The 17,635-nt window shown below is 46.4% G+C and overlaps 1 protein-coding gene and 1 pseudogene across 5 annotated transcripts in view; one reads left to right on the top strand and one right to left on the bottom strand.

The window, feature by feature from the left end:
* Positions 1–1,193: 1,193 nt before the first annotated feature.
* Positions 1,194–2,294, top strand: LOC716479 (protein FAM133B pseudogene; annotated as a pseudogene).
* An 8,057-nt stretch (positions 2,295–10,351) lies between these two features.
* Positions 10,352–17,635, bottom strand: part of GLT1D1 (glycosyltransferase 1 domain containing 1) — a 125,596-nt gene continuing 118,312 nt past the window's right edge. For all 5 annotated transcript variants that reach the window (XM_028830146.2, XM_002798840.4, XM_028830149.2 and 2 more), the window contains one exon: positions 10,352–12,385. In XM_028830146.2, coding sequence (XP_028685979.2) covers positions 12,224–12,385 — 162 coding nt within the window. In that variant the 3' untranslated portion in view covers positions 10,352–12,223. The remainder of the gene's footprint in view (positions 12,386–17,635) is intronic.

Below are 17,635 nucleotides of genomic sequence, written 5' to 3'. Positions count from 1 at the left end.
TCGCACGTGACCTGTGCTGACATGGGAGGGGCTGCAGCTTCGTTACCATCGCACGTGACCTGTGCTGACATGGGAGGGGCTGCAGCGTCGTTACCATCGCACGTGACCTGTGCTGACATGGGAGGGGCTGCAGCGTCGTTACCATCGCACGTGACCTGTGCTGACATGGGAGGGGCTACAGCGTCGTTACCATCGCACGTGACCTGTGCTGACATGGGAGGGGCTACAGCGTCGTTACCATCACACGTGACCTGTGCTGACATGGGAGGGGCTACAGCGTCGTTACCATCACACGTGACCTGTGCTGACATGGGAGGGGCTACAGCGTCATTACCATCACACGTGACCTGTGCTGACATGGGAGGGGCTACAGCGTCATTACCATCGCACGTGACCTGTGCTGACATGGGAGGGGCTACAGCGTCATTACCATCGCACGTGACCTGTGCTGACATGAGACACACTGTGTCTTTGCAGCTGCAGCCCAACCTCTCCATGCAATGCCACACCATCTCCCCTCTCGCCGACCCCATAAGCCTGCCTGTCACTTCCCCCAAGGGAGATGCTGCTTTGAGGAACCCTCCCAGTGCTCTCCTTACTTCAGTCCAGTAGTAAAATTCCTATTGATCAAAACCTGCATTGTGGTGGAGTTATTTGTAACTTGCCAGGTGAATGAACCTGGGTATTTTTCAGGCATCACAGAGCTCGAGAAGTTCAATGTTGTCAGCACCGAGCCCTGCCTGGCACACAGTAGCTGTTCAGTTAATGTTTTCTGCAGTGGACAGAAGTGGAGCACTGTCCCCATCTGACGGTGTCTGAGTCATAAACGCGGTTTTGTTCCGAATCCTCTCATGACTGGCAGTTGTTGACAGAATGGCTGAGCCCTTGAGTGCATTTAGACATCGGGAGAGACAGGACAGAGAAACACAGAGAGGGACACTCTTCACAAACCCAAATCCAGCTGGTGATTAGACTCAGTAAGCTGTTTTTCCATATATTTCTAAAACCAAGGAATTTGCACCAAATACTGAGTCAGAAACCTATTATAGTCGACTATACTATCAATGACCGGCCTGTGGTCTGTTAGGAACGGGGCTGCGCAGCAGCAGGCAAGCGAGCGAAGCTCCATCTGTATTTATAGCCACTCCCCATTGTTCCTATTACCACGATCCACCTCCAGTCAGGTCAGCGGCAGGATTAAATACTCACAGAGCTCTCCGGCCCGGTTTCCTTTGGCGTGCGACTGTGCGCTCAATCCAGCACCATGGGGAAGCGGGACAATCGGGTGGCCTATATGAACCCAATAGCAATGGCGAGATCAAGGGGTCCAGTCCAGTCTTCAGGGCCAACAATACAAGATTATCTGAATCGACCAAGGCCTACCTGGGAAGAAGTAAAAGAGCAACTAGAAAAGAAAAAGAAAGGCTCCAAGGCTTTGGCTGAATTTGAAGAAAAAATGAATGAGGAACTGGAAGAAAGAACTGGAAAAACACAGGGAGAAATTATTAAGTGGAAGTGAGAGCTCATCCAAAAAAAGACAGAGAAAGAAAAAAAGAAAAGAAGAAATCTGGTAGGTATTCATCTTCTTCTTCATCAAGCTCTGATTCTTCCAGCAGTTCTTCTGATTCCGAAGATGAGGATAAGAAACAAGGAAAACGGAGAAAGAAAAAGAAGAACCGTTCACATAAATCTTCTGACAGCTCCATGTCAGAAACTGAATCAGACAGTAAGGATAGTTTAAAAAAGAAAAAGAAGTCAAAATATGGAACTGAGAAAGAAAAGGATATTAAAGGACTCAGTAAAAAGAGAAAGATGTATTCTGAAGATAAACCTTTATCATCTGAGTCCTTGTCAGAATCAGAGTATATTGAGGAGGTGAGAGCAAAAAAGAAGAAAAGCAGTGAAGAACGAGAAAAAGCAACAGAAAAAACGAAAAAGAAAAAGAAGCATAAGAAACACAGTAAGAAGAAAAAGAAGGCTGCTAGTTCAAGTCCTGACTCACCATAACATTAAGAAAAATCAGGATTCCCTTCTAAAGAAAGTGCAATGTCTGAGGAAATTTCAACTGTGAAAACTACAACATATTTACTAAAATGCATGAATTTTCTTGTTTTTAGAATTATTCCTGGACTATTCAGTAGCCACTCAGATGCCACTGTGTGAAAGGGCCATAAATGTTGCCTGCTGCTTGAACATCTTTTTTTTTTTCTTCCAGTGCTTGATAACTCTGGGAGATAAGACACTGCAGTCATACTAGTGGTTAAGATATTTGGGAATAAAATTAATACTTTTGACTAGAAGTGTCTAAGGATAAACCAACAGAAATTGAATCTGGATGTATCTTTAAGATGTAATCAGAAATGACCAGATGACTCTAGTTAAAATTTTTGAAGGAGGGATTACATTAATATTTTAAAACCCTTACTCTGTAGATAAGTGTATCTTAATTTTTTCCCCTTGTATACTTTTATTTACCTGGGGAAGGAGCTTTTAGGGTTGGGGGGGTGGTTTGCTATCTCTTTAGCTAGCAGAATAGTGTGCCTTTGATCCTCACACATCCTATATTCTGGACACAGTAGCCATGCTTCACAGGGAGGTCAGAGCTGGCTACCAGCAGTCTTGCCCTTTACTGAGCTTAGTGTCATCCTTGGATGCTGTCATATGCTGCTTTCAGTGAACCAGAGAAACAGCCATTTGCAGCATGAGAAAGCCCCAAAAGCTCTGAGATTTACCTCCACTTCAGTAATAATGAAAAATTTTTAGCATTAGAATGTGTTATGTCATTTGAATTAATTTTGATTACACTTTGGCTTGGGAGAGGAATTATTTTAAATAGACACTGGTACTTTTTGAACTTGATAGCTAAAGATTCTAAAATGCATGTTTTATACTAAGTTTTAACCAGTCAGGAAAATTTTATGTAACCAGTGATAGTTTATTTTTTGTATGAATTTTGTTTAGGCTGCAATGTTTAGCTTTTGTTAACTCCTCACTCTTGCTGTCTTAAGTTCATTACTGTGTTTAATGGCCTACTTGCCAAGATATTTAGCATGTAAAAAGCAGGATTTTGATTAAAAAAAAAAAAAAGGCTTCATATTGAAGCTGAGACTTACAATAACAAGTTGAGTGGCAAGCCTGGTATGCTGTGTCTTATTGCCAGAATCTTAGTAAATGTAATGTTTTAAAAGTTAAAAAAAAAAAAAAACTCACAGAAGCGTGAACCCCATCGTGAACTGCACATGCAAGATCTAGGTTGTGTGTTCCTTACGAGAATCTGATGCCTGATCATCCGTCACTGTCTCCCATCATGCCCAGATAGAACCATCTAGTTGCAGGAAAACAAGCTCAGTACTCCCAGTGATTCCACATTATGGTGAGTTGTAGAATTATTTCATCATACGTTACAATGTAATAATAATAAAGTGGAAAATAAATGCAACGCACTTGAATCATCCCCACACCATCCCCCCTACCCCAGGCCATGGAAAAGCTATCTTCCACGAAACCAGTCCCTGCTGCCAAAAAGTTTGGGGACCGCTGAACTATACTGCTTGGCACCCCGATCTCTGGATTCTTGCAAACATCTGGCTATTAACCTTTCTGCCATATTTTTATATGAGATGGTAAAATGAAAATACACATGCTAAAGACAACAATCTGTTTTCAATGAAGCATGACGGTTTTACTAGCCGAGGCTTTCCAAAGTGCTTAGGGTGATTTCAAAGGCCTCTAATGAAAAAGGCATGACTATGCGATTTTTTTTTTCCTTCTTCTTTCTTTTTTCTTTTCTAAGGAGAAAGCTTTTGAAGCTTTTGTAATTTAGTAGAATTGTGTTATATTTTAGGAGGACAATTATGTCAGCCTAAATTTTTAAGGACCATCTATGAGTCTGAAAGAAGTAAATTATAAAATAATCTCTTTAAAATAGATTGTGGCCACGGAGGCAGATGAAGTCGTTCCTTTTAACAAACCCCTCCCCTTTTTTTGTATTCATTTTTCCCAGAAATTCCTTTACTCTACAAAGATTCTCTTAGAAATTACTTGCAGCATCTTGGATATGGTTTCTTTCCTGAAAAATTGTTGAGGCTGAATAGCCCTTAGGTCACGTTCTCAGTGACTTTCGATCCTAACTTCTTTGTTAGAGATGACTCTGTAACATCGTGGAACACTTTCCATGAGAATGCGTTAATGTTCACGCCTATAATCCCAGCACTTGGGGAGGCCAAGGTGGGTGGATCACAAAGTCAGGAGTTTAAGACCAGCATGACTAAGATGGTGAAACCCCATCTCTACTAAAAATACAAAAATTAGCTGGTGTGGTGGTGGGCGCCTGTAATCCCAGCTACTCAGGAGGCTGAGGCAGAAGAATCGCTTGAATCTGGGAGGCGGAGGTTGCAGTGAGCCAAGATCATGCCACTGCATTTTAGCCTGGGTGACAGAACAAGACTCTGTCTCAAAAAAAAAAGGAGAATGCATTCTAACAAGATTTAATTAATACTGATTAATTAAATCAGTGAAGCACCCCAGAAGGTACCCCAGCCCCCAAAACACAGCCTGAGCCAATAATTCTAATAAAAACTTACAGAATGAATGAATGAATGGTTATATAGATGCTGTCAGAACAGGAAAAAATAAACTCCACAGGGAGATGGGAATATTTCTACATTTCCTGCTGGAGATTCAGTTCTGAACCTCAATACAGAATGGCTTGGAGAGTCAGACGGTCAGAGGTTGACTTTCTTTCATTGAGCTTAGGGGCTGAAAATCTTGACTGTGCATAGGATATGATGTGCAGGGCTGTACATTCGTGGTCAGACATGCCATACATTGGGGAGTTTTCAAGGAGAATTTCGACTATACGAGATTTTGGTTTTAAATGCTACCTCTAGAACCCACACTCTGCACACGATGGCCTTCCATTGTATCTCATTTTTAATATCAATTCTTGATTTGTTTTAGTCAAGCTGACTCATGGATCCCTTCAGAAGAGATTTCTATTTCCCAAGATCCTCCAACAGGAACAACAATGCACTTAGTCATTCAGGGTAGTCATAAAAACATTCAGAAGGGCCAAAATTTGGGCCAGGTTCAGTGGCTCACACCTGTAATCCCAACAATTTGGGAAGCCAAGGCAGGAGGATCATTTGAGGTCAGGAGTTTGAGGCCAGCTTGGCCAACACAGTGAAATCCTGACTCTACCAAAAAATACACAAAAATTAGCTAAGCATGGTGGCGCACACCTGTAGTCGCAGCTACTCGGGAGGCTGAGGCAGGAGGTTCATTTGAGGTCAGGAGTTTGAGGCCAGCTTGGCCAACACAGTGAAATCATGTCTCTACCAAAAAATACACAAAAATTAGCTGAGCATGGTGGCGCACACCTGTAGTCACAGCTACTCGGGAGGCTGAGGCAGGAGAACCACTTGAACTCAGGAGGTGGAGGCTGCAGTGAGCTGAGATCATGTCATTGCACTCCAGCCTGGGTGACAGAGTGAGATTCTGTATCAACAACAACAAAAAAGAAGGCCCAAATTATAATTACAGTTGATACATTTAATTGTGTTGTGTTTTCCAAGATTGTGTCTCACCTAACATGGAGGGACATCTTAGGAGATTCAGATGAAACCCTATGTGCTCTTTCACTCTGAGTTTTTAATTTATGAGCTGCAGGGTTTGAAGCACTAATCAATACAGGCAGTTGGCTGAGGACTCATTTTACAAATGAGGCTCTTGGGGAGGAAAGGTGGGCTGTGTCACAGTGGACTCAAAGGCTAAATTAAAACCTGCTGGAAAACACTTTTCTTGGCACCAAAAGGTATTTAGTGATTAATAAAAAGTAAGATGGCTGTAACCATTGCAGACACTAAACCCAGTTCATCTCAATAGCTGCTGCAGCTGCAAGCTGCCCCTAAAATACGTATTCTCCCTTTTTTTGTCATAGATCCCAGCTTTTCAACCAGGCACATGGCTGCTCAGAAAACTCTGCATTTCCAAGATTCCCTTGCAGCTAGGTGTGGCCATGGGATGTAAGTGGAGGTGGAGATTGTCCCGAAAGGAAGGAGAAAGATGTCTTCATTCCTGCCTTCCATTTTCCTGTAGCCTGGAATTCAGGCATGATGTTGGAGCACGGGCAGCCACCTTGCACCATGAGGTAGAGACAGCCACATACTGAGGATGGAAGAACAGGATGGAAGGAGCCTGGATCTTTGCCCCATACCTGCTTGGTGAATCTCTTGAAAGAGAGAAAATATGCATCCTCTTTTGCTTAAGCCACTGTTTATTATGGATCTTATGTCTGTTTGAACCAAATGTCATCCTGATGCCCTTCCACTCCATAGCAGTGTCAAGTCAGTCCCTCTTCCTGCTCTTAGGTATATAAAATATTTAAAATAAATACTAACAGGATGTAAATACATTGAAAAGTAAAATTGCAAATGTTGCAAAAGATGCAGGATTTGTTGAAATTGGTGAACTGGATGTTGGAGAATTACTTGGACCACAGGCACGTTAGGCTCTGGCAGTGCTGGAAACTGGCTAACAGTTGAGGACAAACCCAGCAGGAGAATGAGGGGACAGGCCTCGCAGAAGAAAACTTCAATTTCAAAGGAAGAAGAGAATCTCTGAGGGGTACTGATGAGGTCCTAGCACGTTGTTTCTTATTTGTATGAAATATCTCTTGGCCTGGCTGGGCACGGTGGTTCACGCCTGTAATCCCAGCACTTTGGGAGGCCAAGGTAAGCAGATCACTTGAGAACAGGAGTTCGAGACCAGCCTGGTCAACATGACAAAACCCTGTCTCTGCTAAAAATACAAAAATTAGCCAGGCATGGTGGTGCTTGTCTGTAGTCTCAGCTACTTGGGAGGCTGAGGCAGGAGAATTGCTTGAACCCAGGAGTCAGAGGTTGTAGTGAGCCGAGATCACACTACTGCAATCCAGCCTGGGAGACGGGGTGAGACTCCATCTCAAAAAAAAAAAAAAAAAAGAGAGAAAGAAAAGAAAAGGAAAAAGAAGTATCTCTTGGCCTTATACTCATAATGTCGTTTTCTTTTCTTTTCTTTTTTAAACAGAGACAGGGTCTGGCTCTGTCTCCCAGGCTGGAGTGTAATGGGGCCATTATAGCTCACGGCAACCTCAAACTCCTGGATTGGAGCAATCCTCCGGCCTCAGCCACCCAAGTAGCTGGGACTACAGGCATGCGCCACTGTGTCTGGCTAATCTGGCTAGTTTTTTGCTATTTTTTGTAGACATGGGGTCTCACTATGCTGCTCAGGCTGGTCTCAAACTCCTGGGCTCAAGTGATCCTCCCACCTTGGCCTCCCAAAGCACTGGGATTATAGGCGTGAACCACTGGATACTGTTTCTGTTATGCCCACACAAATAAATTTTGTTCAACATAAGACAGATTTAACCTATTTTCATAATTTTGGGCTTCATTTTTCAGTATGAAGTCACAATCCAGCCTTTTCTTAGACTGTCCTTGTTTTCCATGAAATTCTGGTCCCTGTTCAAATGGATGATGTCAGTCAGCAGCTGTCAGCTTCTGCTGCACACGGGGTCACTGGGCTGTTTTGGGCCTGGGTCTCCCCTGACAGTCTGATTCCTTTGGTCAGGGACGCCGCCTGAGTATCCAGATTTCTCAAAGACAAGCCTGGGAGCTGCTGTTTCCAGTGGCCCCGCCAGGTGTGGCCGATCCCAGATAGGGAGATCTTGGCTCACACCATTCCCACATCAGCTCCTACCACTGACCGACCATTTAAAGTGACATTAGAATCAGAGAGGGGAAGTGAGGATGGGGACTGGGAAGATGCAAGGAAACAAAAAAGGAAGGAGAGAGGGAGGGAGGAAGAAGACAAATGTTTCTTCATCAGAAAACGGATAAGAAGAGCTAGCTCTCCCGTCTCATAAGAAGCTCCAGATAAATGCTAAAAAAGGCGAGTTCAACCACCAGGGACGTTTCAAGGGAAGAGGTCCCGTAGCTCCATGCAAAGTACTACTGCAGAGGCCAAAAGAGGAAAGCAACGAACACCTGACACCAAGACATCTGCTGTGAGCTCACATGTTTTCAAAATTCCAGCCTTAACTGTATCTGGAGAGTGCGGTCTTCACCACTTTCCAGACCCGCAGGGCTGGCAAGGGCTCTGACTGCGCCCGCGCAACCCCATTGACGAGGGGAGCCTATGCAGTCTGGCTTTGTAAACTTTAAGATGCACGATGAACCTCTGAAGGTGGAGAAGGTACTCTGTCTTCCTGCTTTACTGTGAGAGTTGTGGGAAGGGGCTGAAGAGTGGTATTTAAGGAGAAGCTGTAAGCCTCAACTCATCACTCAGACCTGCAACCCAGTGTCAGCCATGCCTCTCGCTACATGACACTAAGTTATTAGATACATATATGTATGTGTGTATATATGTGTATATATATGTGTATATATGTATATACACCCATAATATATATATACATATATATACACACAATATATGTGTATATACATATATGTGTATTTATATACACACACACACACATATATATATATAGTTTGTGTTTTGTTTTTGTTTGAGGCAGTCTTGCTCTGTCACCCAGGCTGGAGTGATGTGGCATGATCTCGGCTCACTGCAATCTCCACCTCCTGGGTTCAAGCAATTCTCCTGCCTCAGCCTCCCTAGTAGCTGGGATTACAGGCATGTGCCACCACGCCTGGCTAATTTTTGTGTTTTTAGTAGAGACAGGGTTTTGAACCATGTTGGCTAGGTTGGTCCTGAACTCCAACTCCTGGCCTCAAGTGATCTGCCTGCCTGGGCCTCCCAAAGTGCTGGGATTACAAGCGTCAGCCACGGAACCTGGCTTAGTGTTATTTTTATTAGAAGTATTTCCCTCAATATGTAAAGGTTATAGTATCTCAGTTTTATCCTGCAATGTATTTTTGAGTCATTCAAACCTGTACATCAGCAAACTAAAAACTACACACAAAACGTTTGAACATTTTACCCACAGGAAAAGAAATCATTATATCCAAAGGACACCTGTGCTCATATGTTTATTGCAGCACTATTCACAATAGCAAAGATATAGAATCAACCTAAGTGTCCATCAATGGAGGGCTCGATAAAGAAAATGTGGGGCCGGGTGTGGTGACTCACACCTGTAATCCCAGCACTTTGGGAGGTCGAGGTGGGCGGATCACTTGAGGTTGGGAGTTCGAGACCAGCCGGGCCAACATGGAGAAACCCCATCTCTACTAAAACTACAAAATTAGCTGGGCATAGTGGTGCGTGCCTGTAGTCCCAGCTACTTGGGAGGCTGAGGCAGGAGAATCGCTTGAAGCCGGGAGGCGCAGATTGAGGTGAGCTGAGATTGTGCCACTGCACTCCAGCATGGGCAACAAGAGCAAAACTCCGTCCAAAAAAAATGTGGAATATATACACACAATGAATACTATTCAGCCATGAAAAGGAAGGGAATCATGTCTTTTGCAGCAACATGGATGGAAGTGGAGGTCATTATTATATTCAGTGATACAACTTAGAAACAGAAAGACAAATCTTGCAAATTTTCCTTGTAAGCGGGAGCTAAATAATGTGTACACATGGAAGCAGAGTGTGGAATGCTGGGCCTTCGAGGGCTGAGAGGGAAGAGGGGAGGATGAGGGTTGCTTGGCGGGCACGGTGTGCATTGCCCAGTGATAGATGCCCCGAAGACCCTGACCTCACCACTGTGCAATGTATCAACAGAGCACAACTGCATGTGTGCCCCATGAATATATACAAATAAAAATAAATACATGTTTAGGTCAGGCGTGGTGGCTCATACTTGTAATCTCAGCACTTTGGGAGGCCAAGGCGGGCGCACCACTTGAGGTCAGGAGTTCGAGACCAGCCTGGCCAACATGGTGAAACCCCATCTCTACTAAAAATACAAATAAAAATACAAATACCATATACAAATAAAAATAAATACATGCTTAGGCCACGCATGGTGGTGGGCGACTATAATCCCAGCTACTCAGGAGGATGAGGCAGGAGAATCACTTCAACCCAGGTAGCAGAGGCTGCAGTGAGCCGAGATCGCACCACTGCACTCCAGCCTGGGTGACAGAGCAAGACTCTGTCTCAAAAATAATAATAAAAATAAATAAATGTTTAAACATAAAGTGAACCAAGTGTGAAACTGACACCATGTAGAACCCTCATGGAAAAGCCCTGGTTTTACATCTATACTTGGGTATTAAAATAGTGGCTGCATTTTAACCCCCACTGAACTAGATGCTAGAGTGTCTGTACTTCCTTTGAAGACGTGAGGTCTAGCGGAGGGATCTGCCCCTTGCAGAAGACTCCTCACCGTGGGAAGAAACAGAGGCTATTTTCATATGGCTAATGGTGACATACTTTATTAATTTAAAAACACGCCCGTCCCCCACAGTGCATGGGACATGTGCTCGTTTTCCTACAAAGACATAAATGGTGATGTGGAGGTACGTGGAGGTCAAGCATCTACAGGGTCATTCAAGGAGGAACAGATTCAAGCTTTCGGACGATCAGGGTTTTGTAAATAGCAGCATCTTCAGATCTAAGACAACACTGGACCTGCTAGGACCTTTTCTTTGGGTGGTATGAATGACTCCAGATTCAGACCAGGCCGTCCGCTCCGGGCCCAGGCTCTGCCTCTCCCTCCTCTGTCCCACACCTAGACATGAAAGCCATAACCCTTGGGTCCCTCAGAGGACAAAAACAAGGGGGGCGGGGGTGATGGGAGGCATTGTTGAGCAGCCCTCTCACTGCTGGGAGCCTCTGCTATTTCCAGCTAGCCTTTCTGGAAAGCGATTCTGTTCCACGATGGAGGCAGTGGAATGAAACATCAAATTACACGGCACAAGATCCAAGCTAGTTGTTCTCATCCCCGGGGCATCAGAGTTTGAGAAGTTTAGTTTGAGGCTACTTCTTTTAAAAACAAGATGTAGGTTGTGCCATTTAAAAAAAAAAAAAATGATGGTTGAAAACATGAAAGCAGAAAGTTCAGACATCCTAAAACTCGAAGCCAAGACAGCGCCGGTGGAATCTTCTCCCTCGGCCGTCCGAAGCGCCTGCACCCGCTTTCACCGAATGCTTCCCACAGCAATGCTCTGCCCTGGCTGTGCCTTCTCGCCTCCTTAAAGCGGACTCTGCTTTCTACCCACACGAGGTGGGAAACACCGCCTTCCCCATTTGTTGTAAGGAATCTATGGGCATGCAACAATTTCAGTATTCAGTGGAGGTTTTCCCAGGCAAATTCCACTAGCAGAGGACAAGGAAGACTGCACGTTCTCATGTGACATGGATGACATGGATGGGGCGAGGCCACCATTACCATGATGGCAGGGCTGGCACGGCTGACCTCACTGTGTGGCTGCAAAGCCCTGCAGACCTGAGCTCCATCCTGCCAAGGCCTGGAGGCTGGTGACCCTTCCAACACCCATCCCTGGGTCCCTGATGCGGGAAGGGGAAAGGCCCACTCTGGACCCAAAGCCCCAGGCCTCCATCTCAGGGTCACTTGAGTGTTTTGCAGGCTACGCGTGACATGGCGCTTGTTCCTACCTGGTTTTCCCCTAAAATTCAGCCAAGAGGTGGGCGGGGCCACAAGCAGCCTGGCCACTTTTCTAAAAAGCACAACTTTCAATTCCACCATTGAAAAGTGAGATGTGCTGGGCGTGAGCTCACTCACAGCACTTTCTATTGTTCAGAGAAGCCTGGGGCCACCCACGTGTCTGTCAGAGTCCTGAGATCACAACAAAAATCCTGCTAGGACCCGGCTCAGCTGACATGTCTGTGTTTTGCTTTTGCCTTTCAAACTGGCAATGATGGGTAGAGGTCGGTCAGAAGGCAGGTGGGGGGAGTCTGAACCGTGACTGCTTGAAAATAAGCCTCTATTGTCTGCACCAAAGCCCTAAAGCAGGTAATCAAATTCCTCTCCCCAATTCCCTGAAAACCAGTTCCCCTTTCCCTGTCCCAGTCAACCCAGTCACTCATGCACCTCCATCAGGACTGGCCGGTGAACACACCTGGGACAGCATCTGAACGCTCAGAAGGATACGGGATAAACGCAGTGGCTCTGGGGACTCACGACCAACATTTTCTAGGATTCTGCTGAGGCTGGTTTTATATGAATGGCCCGGGACCCACGTTACCCAGAACTCTGTCTCTGAGTGTCCACCCAAAGCTGTGTGTCGGACAGCGGGTGCCTGATGAGGCAGGGCCCTCAATCTTCAGTGCTTCCTTCCAGCTTCCTGATGAGCTGTTGGTAGGTATATCTTTCCACCTGCCATGAATGATACGTTCTCACGTATTCCCTTCCGTTCACTACAATTTCCTTTTCTAACGCAGGCTCACTAAGCAGTCTCTTTGCCAGATGAACAAACTCCTGCAAAAAAAGGAAGGAGAGGTAGACATAAATCACTGACGAAGGGAGATTTTGCAAATGCACCCAAGACCCTGTGTCTGCATTAGCTGCTGGTCTTGCCGTTGTCTGCCTCCTGGACCTGGAGAGAGTGACTTTTAGGAGGGATGGGAGTTAATGCAAACATTGAGACTGAGTGGGAAATAATATATATGCAGACACACACACACACGTACACGCACATGCACACACGTGTGCACACGCACACGGACACACACACACGCACATGCACACACACATACACACATATGCTGGGATGAACATCATAAAAAATACTGGAGCCACCAACTCCCTTCCCTAGATCAACAAGACCACTTGTCTTCCCAAGGACTCTCAGATCCACAGTTTCTTCCCTCTCATAAGTGGAGCCTCAGATGTGAACTTAGGTCTTTCCCCAGAGTCTGAGTCCCACACAATACGACCCCCACCCCATTTCTTTTCCTTTGTGTTGTTCTGTCCTCTTCCCTGGGTGCAGAGCCAAGCCTGTCTTCACAATACAGGTGGTGTCTGGTGCAGTGGAAAGCACTAGTGCTTCAGATCCAGATCTGGGTTCAAATTCTTCTGAACGACCTAACTTTGCTGTGTGGCCTTGGGCAAGCTAGTGAGCCTCTCTGGGCCCCACATTTCCCAGTGATGGGTACTGAGTCGGTAAACCCAGCCCTGCCCCGAGTCCCAGGGGCTCCCCGCATGAAGCAGCGAGGGAGGGGGATGTAACAGCCCTTTGTTGTTCTGGTCTTTCTGCAGCTCAGCTTCCGGCCGCGTTTCCGCTTATGCTCCTCACTGATGAAGGCTTGCAGACCCTTGGCGCGGCAATGAGAGAGTGCTCCTGCTGACCTGCTTTTCATATCAAAGCCCTTCAGGATTTCAGGATTGGAAAAATAAATTAGAAGTATTTTGACTGTTAAAGGGTATTCAGGGAGAGGAGGGGACCAGTCATTACTCTCCATGTGTGCACATAAATCAACAGCAGAGTTCTTGATGCAGGAGGCGTGGGTTTAAAATCACACCCTACCCTTCACATGAGCGGCAGTGGGTCAGTTTCTTACCCTCCCTGTGCCTCAGCTCCTCAACTGTCAATCAGGGGTAGTCACATTCCTCTTTCCTAGGGTGTTGAGATGATAGCAAACGAGTTACTGCAAACAAAGAATTTTGAGCAAAGCCCAGCACATGCTTAGCTCTCGTTACCATGGTTATTCCCCTACAGCCCACGTAAATTCCAAGAAGGCAGCTATGTCTAAGATCAATACACAGCGCTCTTGCTGTTTAAAAGGAACATAAACATATTCTCCAAATTATTGTTAATTAAATGTTGAATGCCTTTTATAGCTGGCAATATAAACAGTCATATTTATGGTACAGTAGAATTATATTTTTATAGATTATGTTTATACTTTATAGCAAATTGGTAGTCGTTTTATAATAAAAATATAATATGTTTATTCTTGTTTCAGGGCAGAACAACATTCTTATTAAAATTATTTGAGATGCTTATAGCTGGGTATATTATTTTATGATGCTGGTCATATCTTTGATTTATCTCACGTGGAGACTTTGGTGGAAACCCAATCCCCTCCTTCCTCGCTCTGCTTATTATTCTTACAGAATGTATGGCCCTTTTACCACAAAATCCTGAATTACAGAGTTTCTGGGAACAGGTTGTAATAAAACACACTCTTCTTTTCTCTCCGTATAGAAGAGTGAACAAAAAAACATATACTTAAATAAAGCAAGAGAGAGGGGGGTTATGAGTAAGCAACATCTTGGCTGCTGGCTTAATAAAACCCTGGATGACTGGCAGAAAGAAAGGAAAAGAAAACCATCAGAAAAAGCAAACATCTCTCTTGAATCATAAGTCACTCCCTGAAGCTCTGGATTCTTTTCTTCTGGACTAAAAGCTCCTATGCAGCTACATCGGGAATCTGCTGGACACGCGCCTGTGGACATGAGAAATCCATGTGGACACAGACTCTGTCGTTTGCTTACCAGTGTAGACGGTTTGCAAAGGTGGCCACACCCTCTACCCCTGTATGCATGCCTCTTTGCAATATGACACTGCCACTCTCCCCACTGAGCGGGTGTGGTCTATTCCCCACCCCGCCCCGATGACTCTGACTTGGTCAGGTAATTTGCTTTGACTGACAGGACACATCAGAAGTGATGCGGTCTGCCTTCCATGCAAAGCTTCAAAAGCTCTTACAGCTTCCAAACATTCCCCGGCTCTGTGAGAGCCCTGGAGACCGCCAGGTAAAGCAAAGCCTGGGCTAGCCTCCTGGGGGAAGGGAGGCCATGTGAACACGGGCACTGAGCAATGACCAGCACCATGAGTGAGGCTGTCTAGGACTATCCAGCTCCAGGCCAGCTGCCGGAAGACCCTCGCTGGACCAGTGGCCCCAGGCCACTCCCCAAACCAGCAGAAGCACCACCCCGCGAACCCAGCTCCAACTGCAGACTCAGAAAACTGCAAACAAATAAAATAGTGGTAGTTGTAAGGCGCTGACTTTTGGGATTCTTAGTTACACAGCTATGTATAACCGATACTCTCGCCAGGCACTCAGCGCCTCCTCTTCAACAAGAGAACCGTGAATGTTTGAAGTTCTACCCCCTCTGCAACACGGACTGGGCAGAAGACCCTGTCTCCACTTCCAAAAGCTGGTCCTGATTTGTCCGAGCCAGTTGTGGTGTGGCAGACACACCCTGGGCTGACCCCAGGAACCCCGGCCCATGACGTGAGTGTGGGTGGACTTGCCTCCGACCAACAGAATATGGCAAAGATCCGGGGATGTGGCTCCCTCGACAGGGTGACGTCACACAGGACATCATCTCAGCGGAGCGGAGCAGGGGACACCCGTGTTGCCAGGCCGAGGGGCAGCAAACCACAATCAGTCCTGACTTATGATGGCTCAGCTTCAGGTTTTTCCGTTTTCCAATGGTGTGAGAGTGAGATGCTTTCGGTAGAAACCGAACTTCAGGCACCCATACAACCATTCTATTCTTACTCTCAGTACAGTAGTTGATAAATTATATGAGATATGCAAAACCGTACTCTAATACAGGCTTTGCGTTGGATGACTTTGCCCAGCTGTAGGTTAGTGTAAGGGTTCTGAGCACTGTTGAACCCTACCCCAGGTAGGCTGGGCTAAGCTGTGATACTCCGGAGGTTGCTGTATTAAGTGCATTTTCTCTTCTTCTTCTTTTTTTTTTTGGGGGGGGGGACAGGGTCTCGCTCTGTCACCCAAGCTGGAGTACAGTGGTGCGATCACAGCTCACTGCAGCCTCAACCTCCTGGGGTCAAGAGATCCTCCCACCTCAGCCTCCCATGTAGCTGGAAATACAGGCACATGCCCCTTATCTGGCTAATTTTTGTATTTTTTCTGAAGATGGGGTTTCACTGTGTTGCGCAGGCTGTTAAGTGCATTTTTAGCTTCCATTGGGTTTATTGAGATGTAACTCAATCACACATCCAGGGGCATCTGTCCCGTCAGCTTCTAAGAGCTGAGGTGGCCTCTGGCCAACAACCAGGGAGAGAACAATGGCCTTAGGAAACTAAACCCTGCCACCAACCATGCTCTAGATGAGAATGTGGCCCGGCCACCCAGAGTGCAGCCTGGTGGGACTTGAGGCCCTGAGCTGAGGACCTACCTGGGCTGTGCCCAGAGCCTGGACCCGCAGAAACTGCCAGATGGCAGATGGGCGTGGCTTCAAGCTTCTGAGTTTGTGTTGATTTGTTGCATGCAATAGAGAACACTGTTTTCCTGTTCTCCCCTGCCAACGTTTGACCCAAGTCTGGCCACTGAGATTCTCAGAGGCGTTTGAACCAGAGGAACTCCATCTTGAATAGCAGCTGGGTAAACTGAGGCTGAGACCTGCTGGGCTGCATTCCCAGACGATGAAGGCATTCTAAGTCACAGGATGAGACAGGAGGTCGGCACAAGACAGAGGTCATAAAGACCTTGATGATAAAACAGGTTGCGGTAAAGAAGCCGGCCAAAACCCACTAAAACCAAGATGGCAGCAAGAGTGACCGTTGGTCGTCCTCACTGCCACACTCCCACCGGTGCCAGGACAGTTTACAAATGCCATGGCAATGTCAGGAAGTTGCCCTATATGGTCTAAACAGGGGAGGCATGAGTCATCCACCCCTTGTTTGGCATATCACCAAGAAATAACCATAAAAATGGGCAACCAGCAGCCCTCGCGGTGCTCTGTCTACAGAGTAGCCGTTCTTTATTCTTTCACTTTCTTAATGAACTTGCTTTCACTTTACGGACTCGCACTGAATTCTTTCTTGCGACAGATCCAAGAACCCTCTCTTGGGGTCTGGCTTGGGACCCCTTTCACGTACCAAGATGGGAGGGAGAGGGCAGCAGTCAGTGTCTTCCGGAAAAAGTGGTTTCCTCCTTCTAAGAAGAGAACACTGGGAACCACTGCCCCCTCCAGCCTCTGAGGCCACCCAGGTCGCGTGGGGAGCCCAGATCCACTGCGGCGATTCCCACCCACCTCCGGACGACGCGGCACACAGGCAGGCAGGGCCAGACACTCACACGGAGGAGGAGAGCCGTGCCCGCCCTGACATGCCACGCCGGACATCAGCAGTGGCTCTGGAATCTGACACCGGACACCTCATCAAATGCACTGAAGAGCTACACAGCAGGACTTGCCACCCTGAGTGTCCCTGAGACGGATCCTTCCAGCCCAGGTGCTGCAGGTTTCACACAGGTTTCAGCCAGGAGCTGCGGAAAAGCCGATTGGCTGTAACCCTGGAGGAGGGGGGGCGTCCACTCAGGATCTTCCATTGGCCATGCAGTGATCTACTCTAGAAAATTATTTATGAAAATAACTCAGAGGCCGGGCGCGGGGGCTCATGCCTGTAAACCCAGCACTGCGGGAGGCGGAGGTGGGCAGATTACCTGAGGTCAGGAGTTCCCGACCAACCTGGCCAACATGGTTAAACCCTGTCTCTACTAAAACTACAAAAAAATTAGCTTGTCATGGTGGTGGGCACCTGTAATCCCAGCTACTCAAGAGGGTGAGGTAGGAGGATCGCTTGAACCTGGGAGGCAGAAGTTGCAGTGAGCTGAGAGCACCATTCATTGCACTCCAGCCTGGGCGAGAAGAGCAAAACTCTGTTTAAAAAAAAAAAAAAAAGAAAAAAGAAAAGAAAAGAATTCACTGGGCATTACAGAGGGCAGACGCTAAAAACTCAAAGCAAAGCCA

Source organism: Macaca mulatta, chromosome 11, assembly GCF_049350105.2.
Source record: "Macaca mulatta isolate MMU2019108-1 chromosome 11, T2T-MMU8v2.0, whole genome shotgun sequence".
NCBI lineage: Eukaryota > Metazoa > Chordata > Mammalia > Primates > Cercopithecidae > Macaca > Macaca mulatta.
This window is presented reverse-complemented; position numbering and strand designations above follow the sequence as displayed.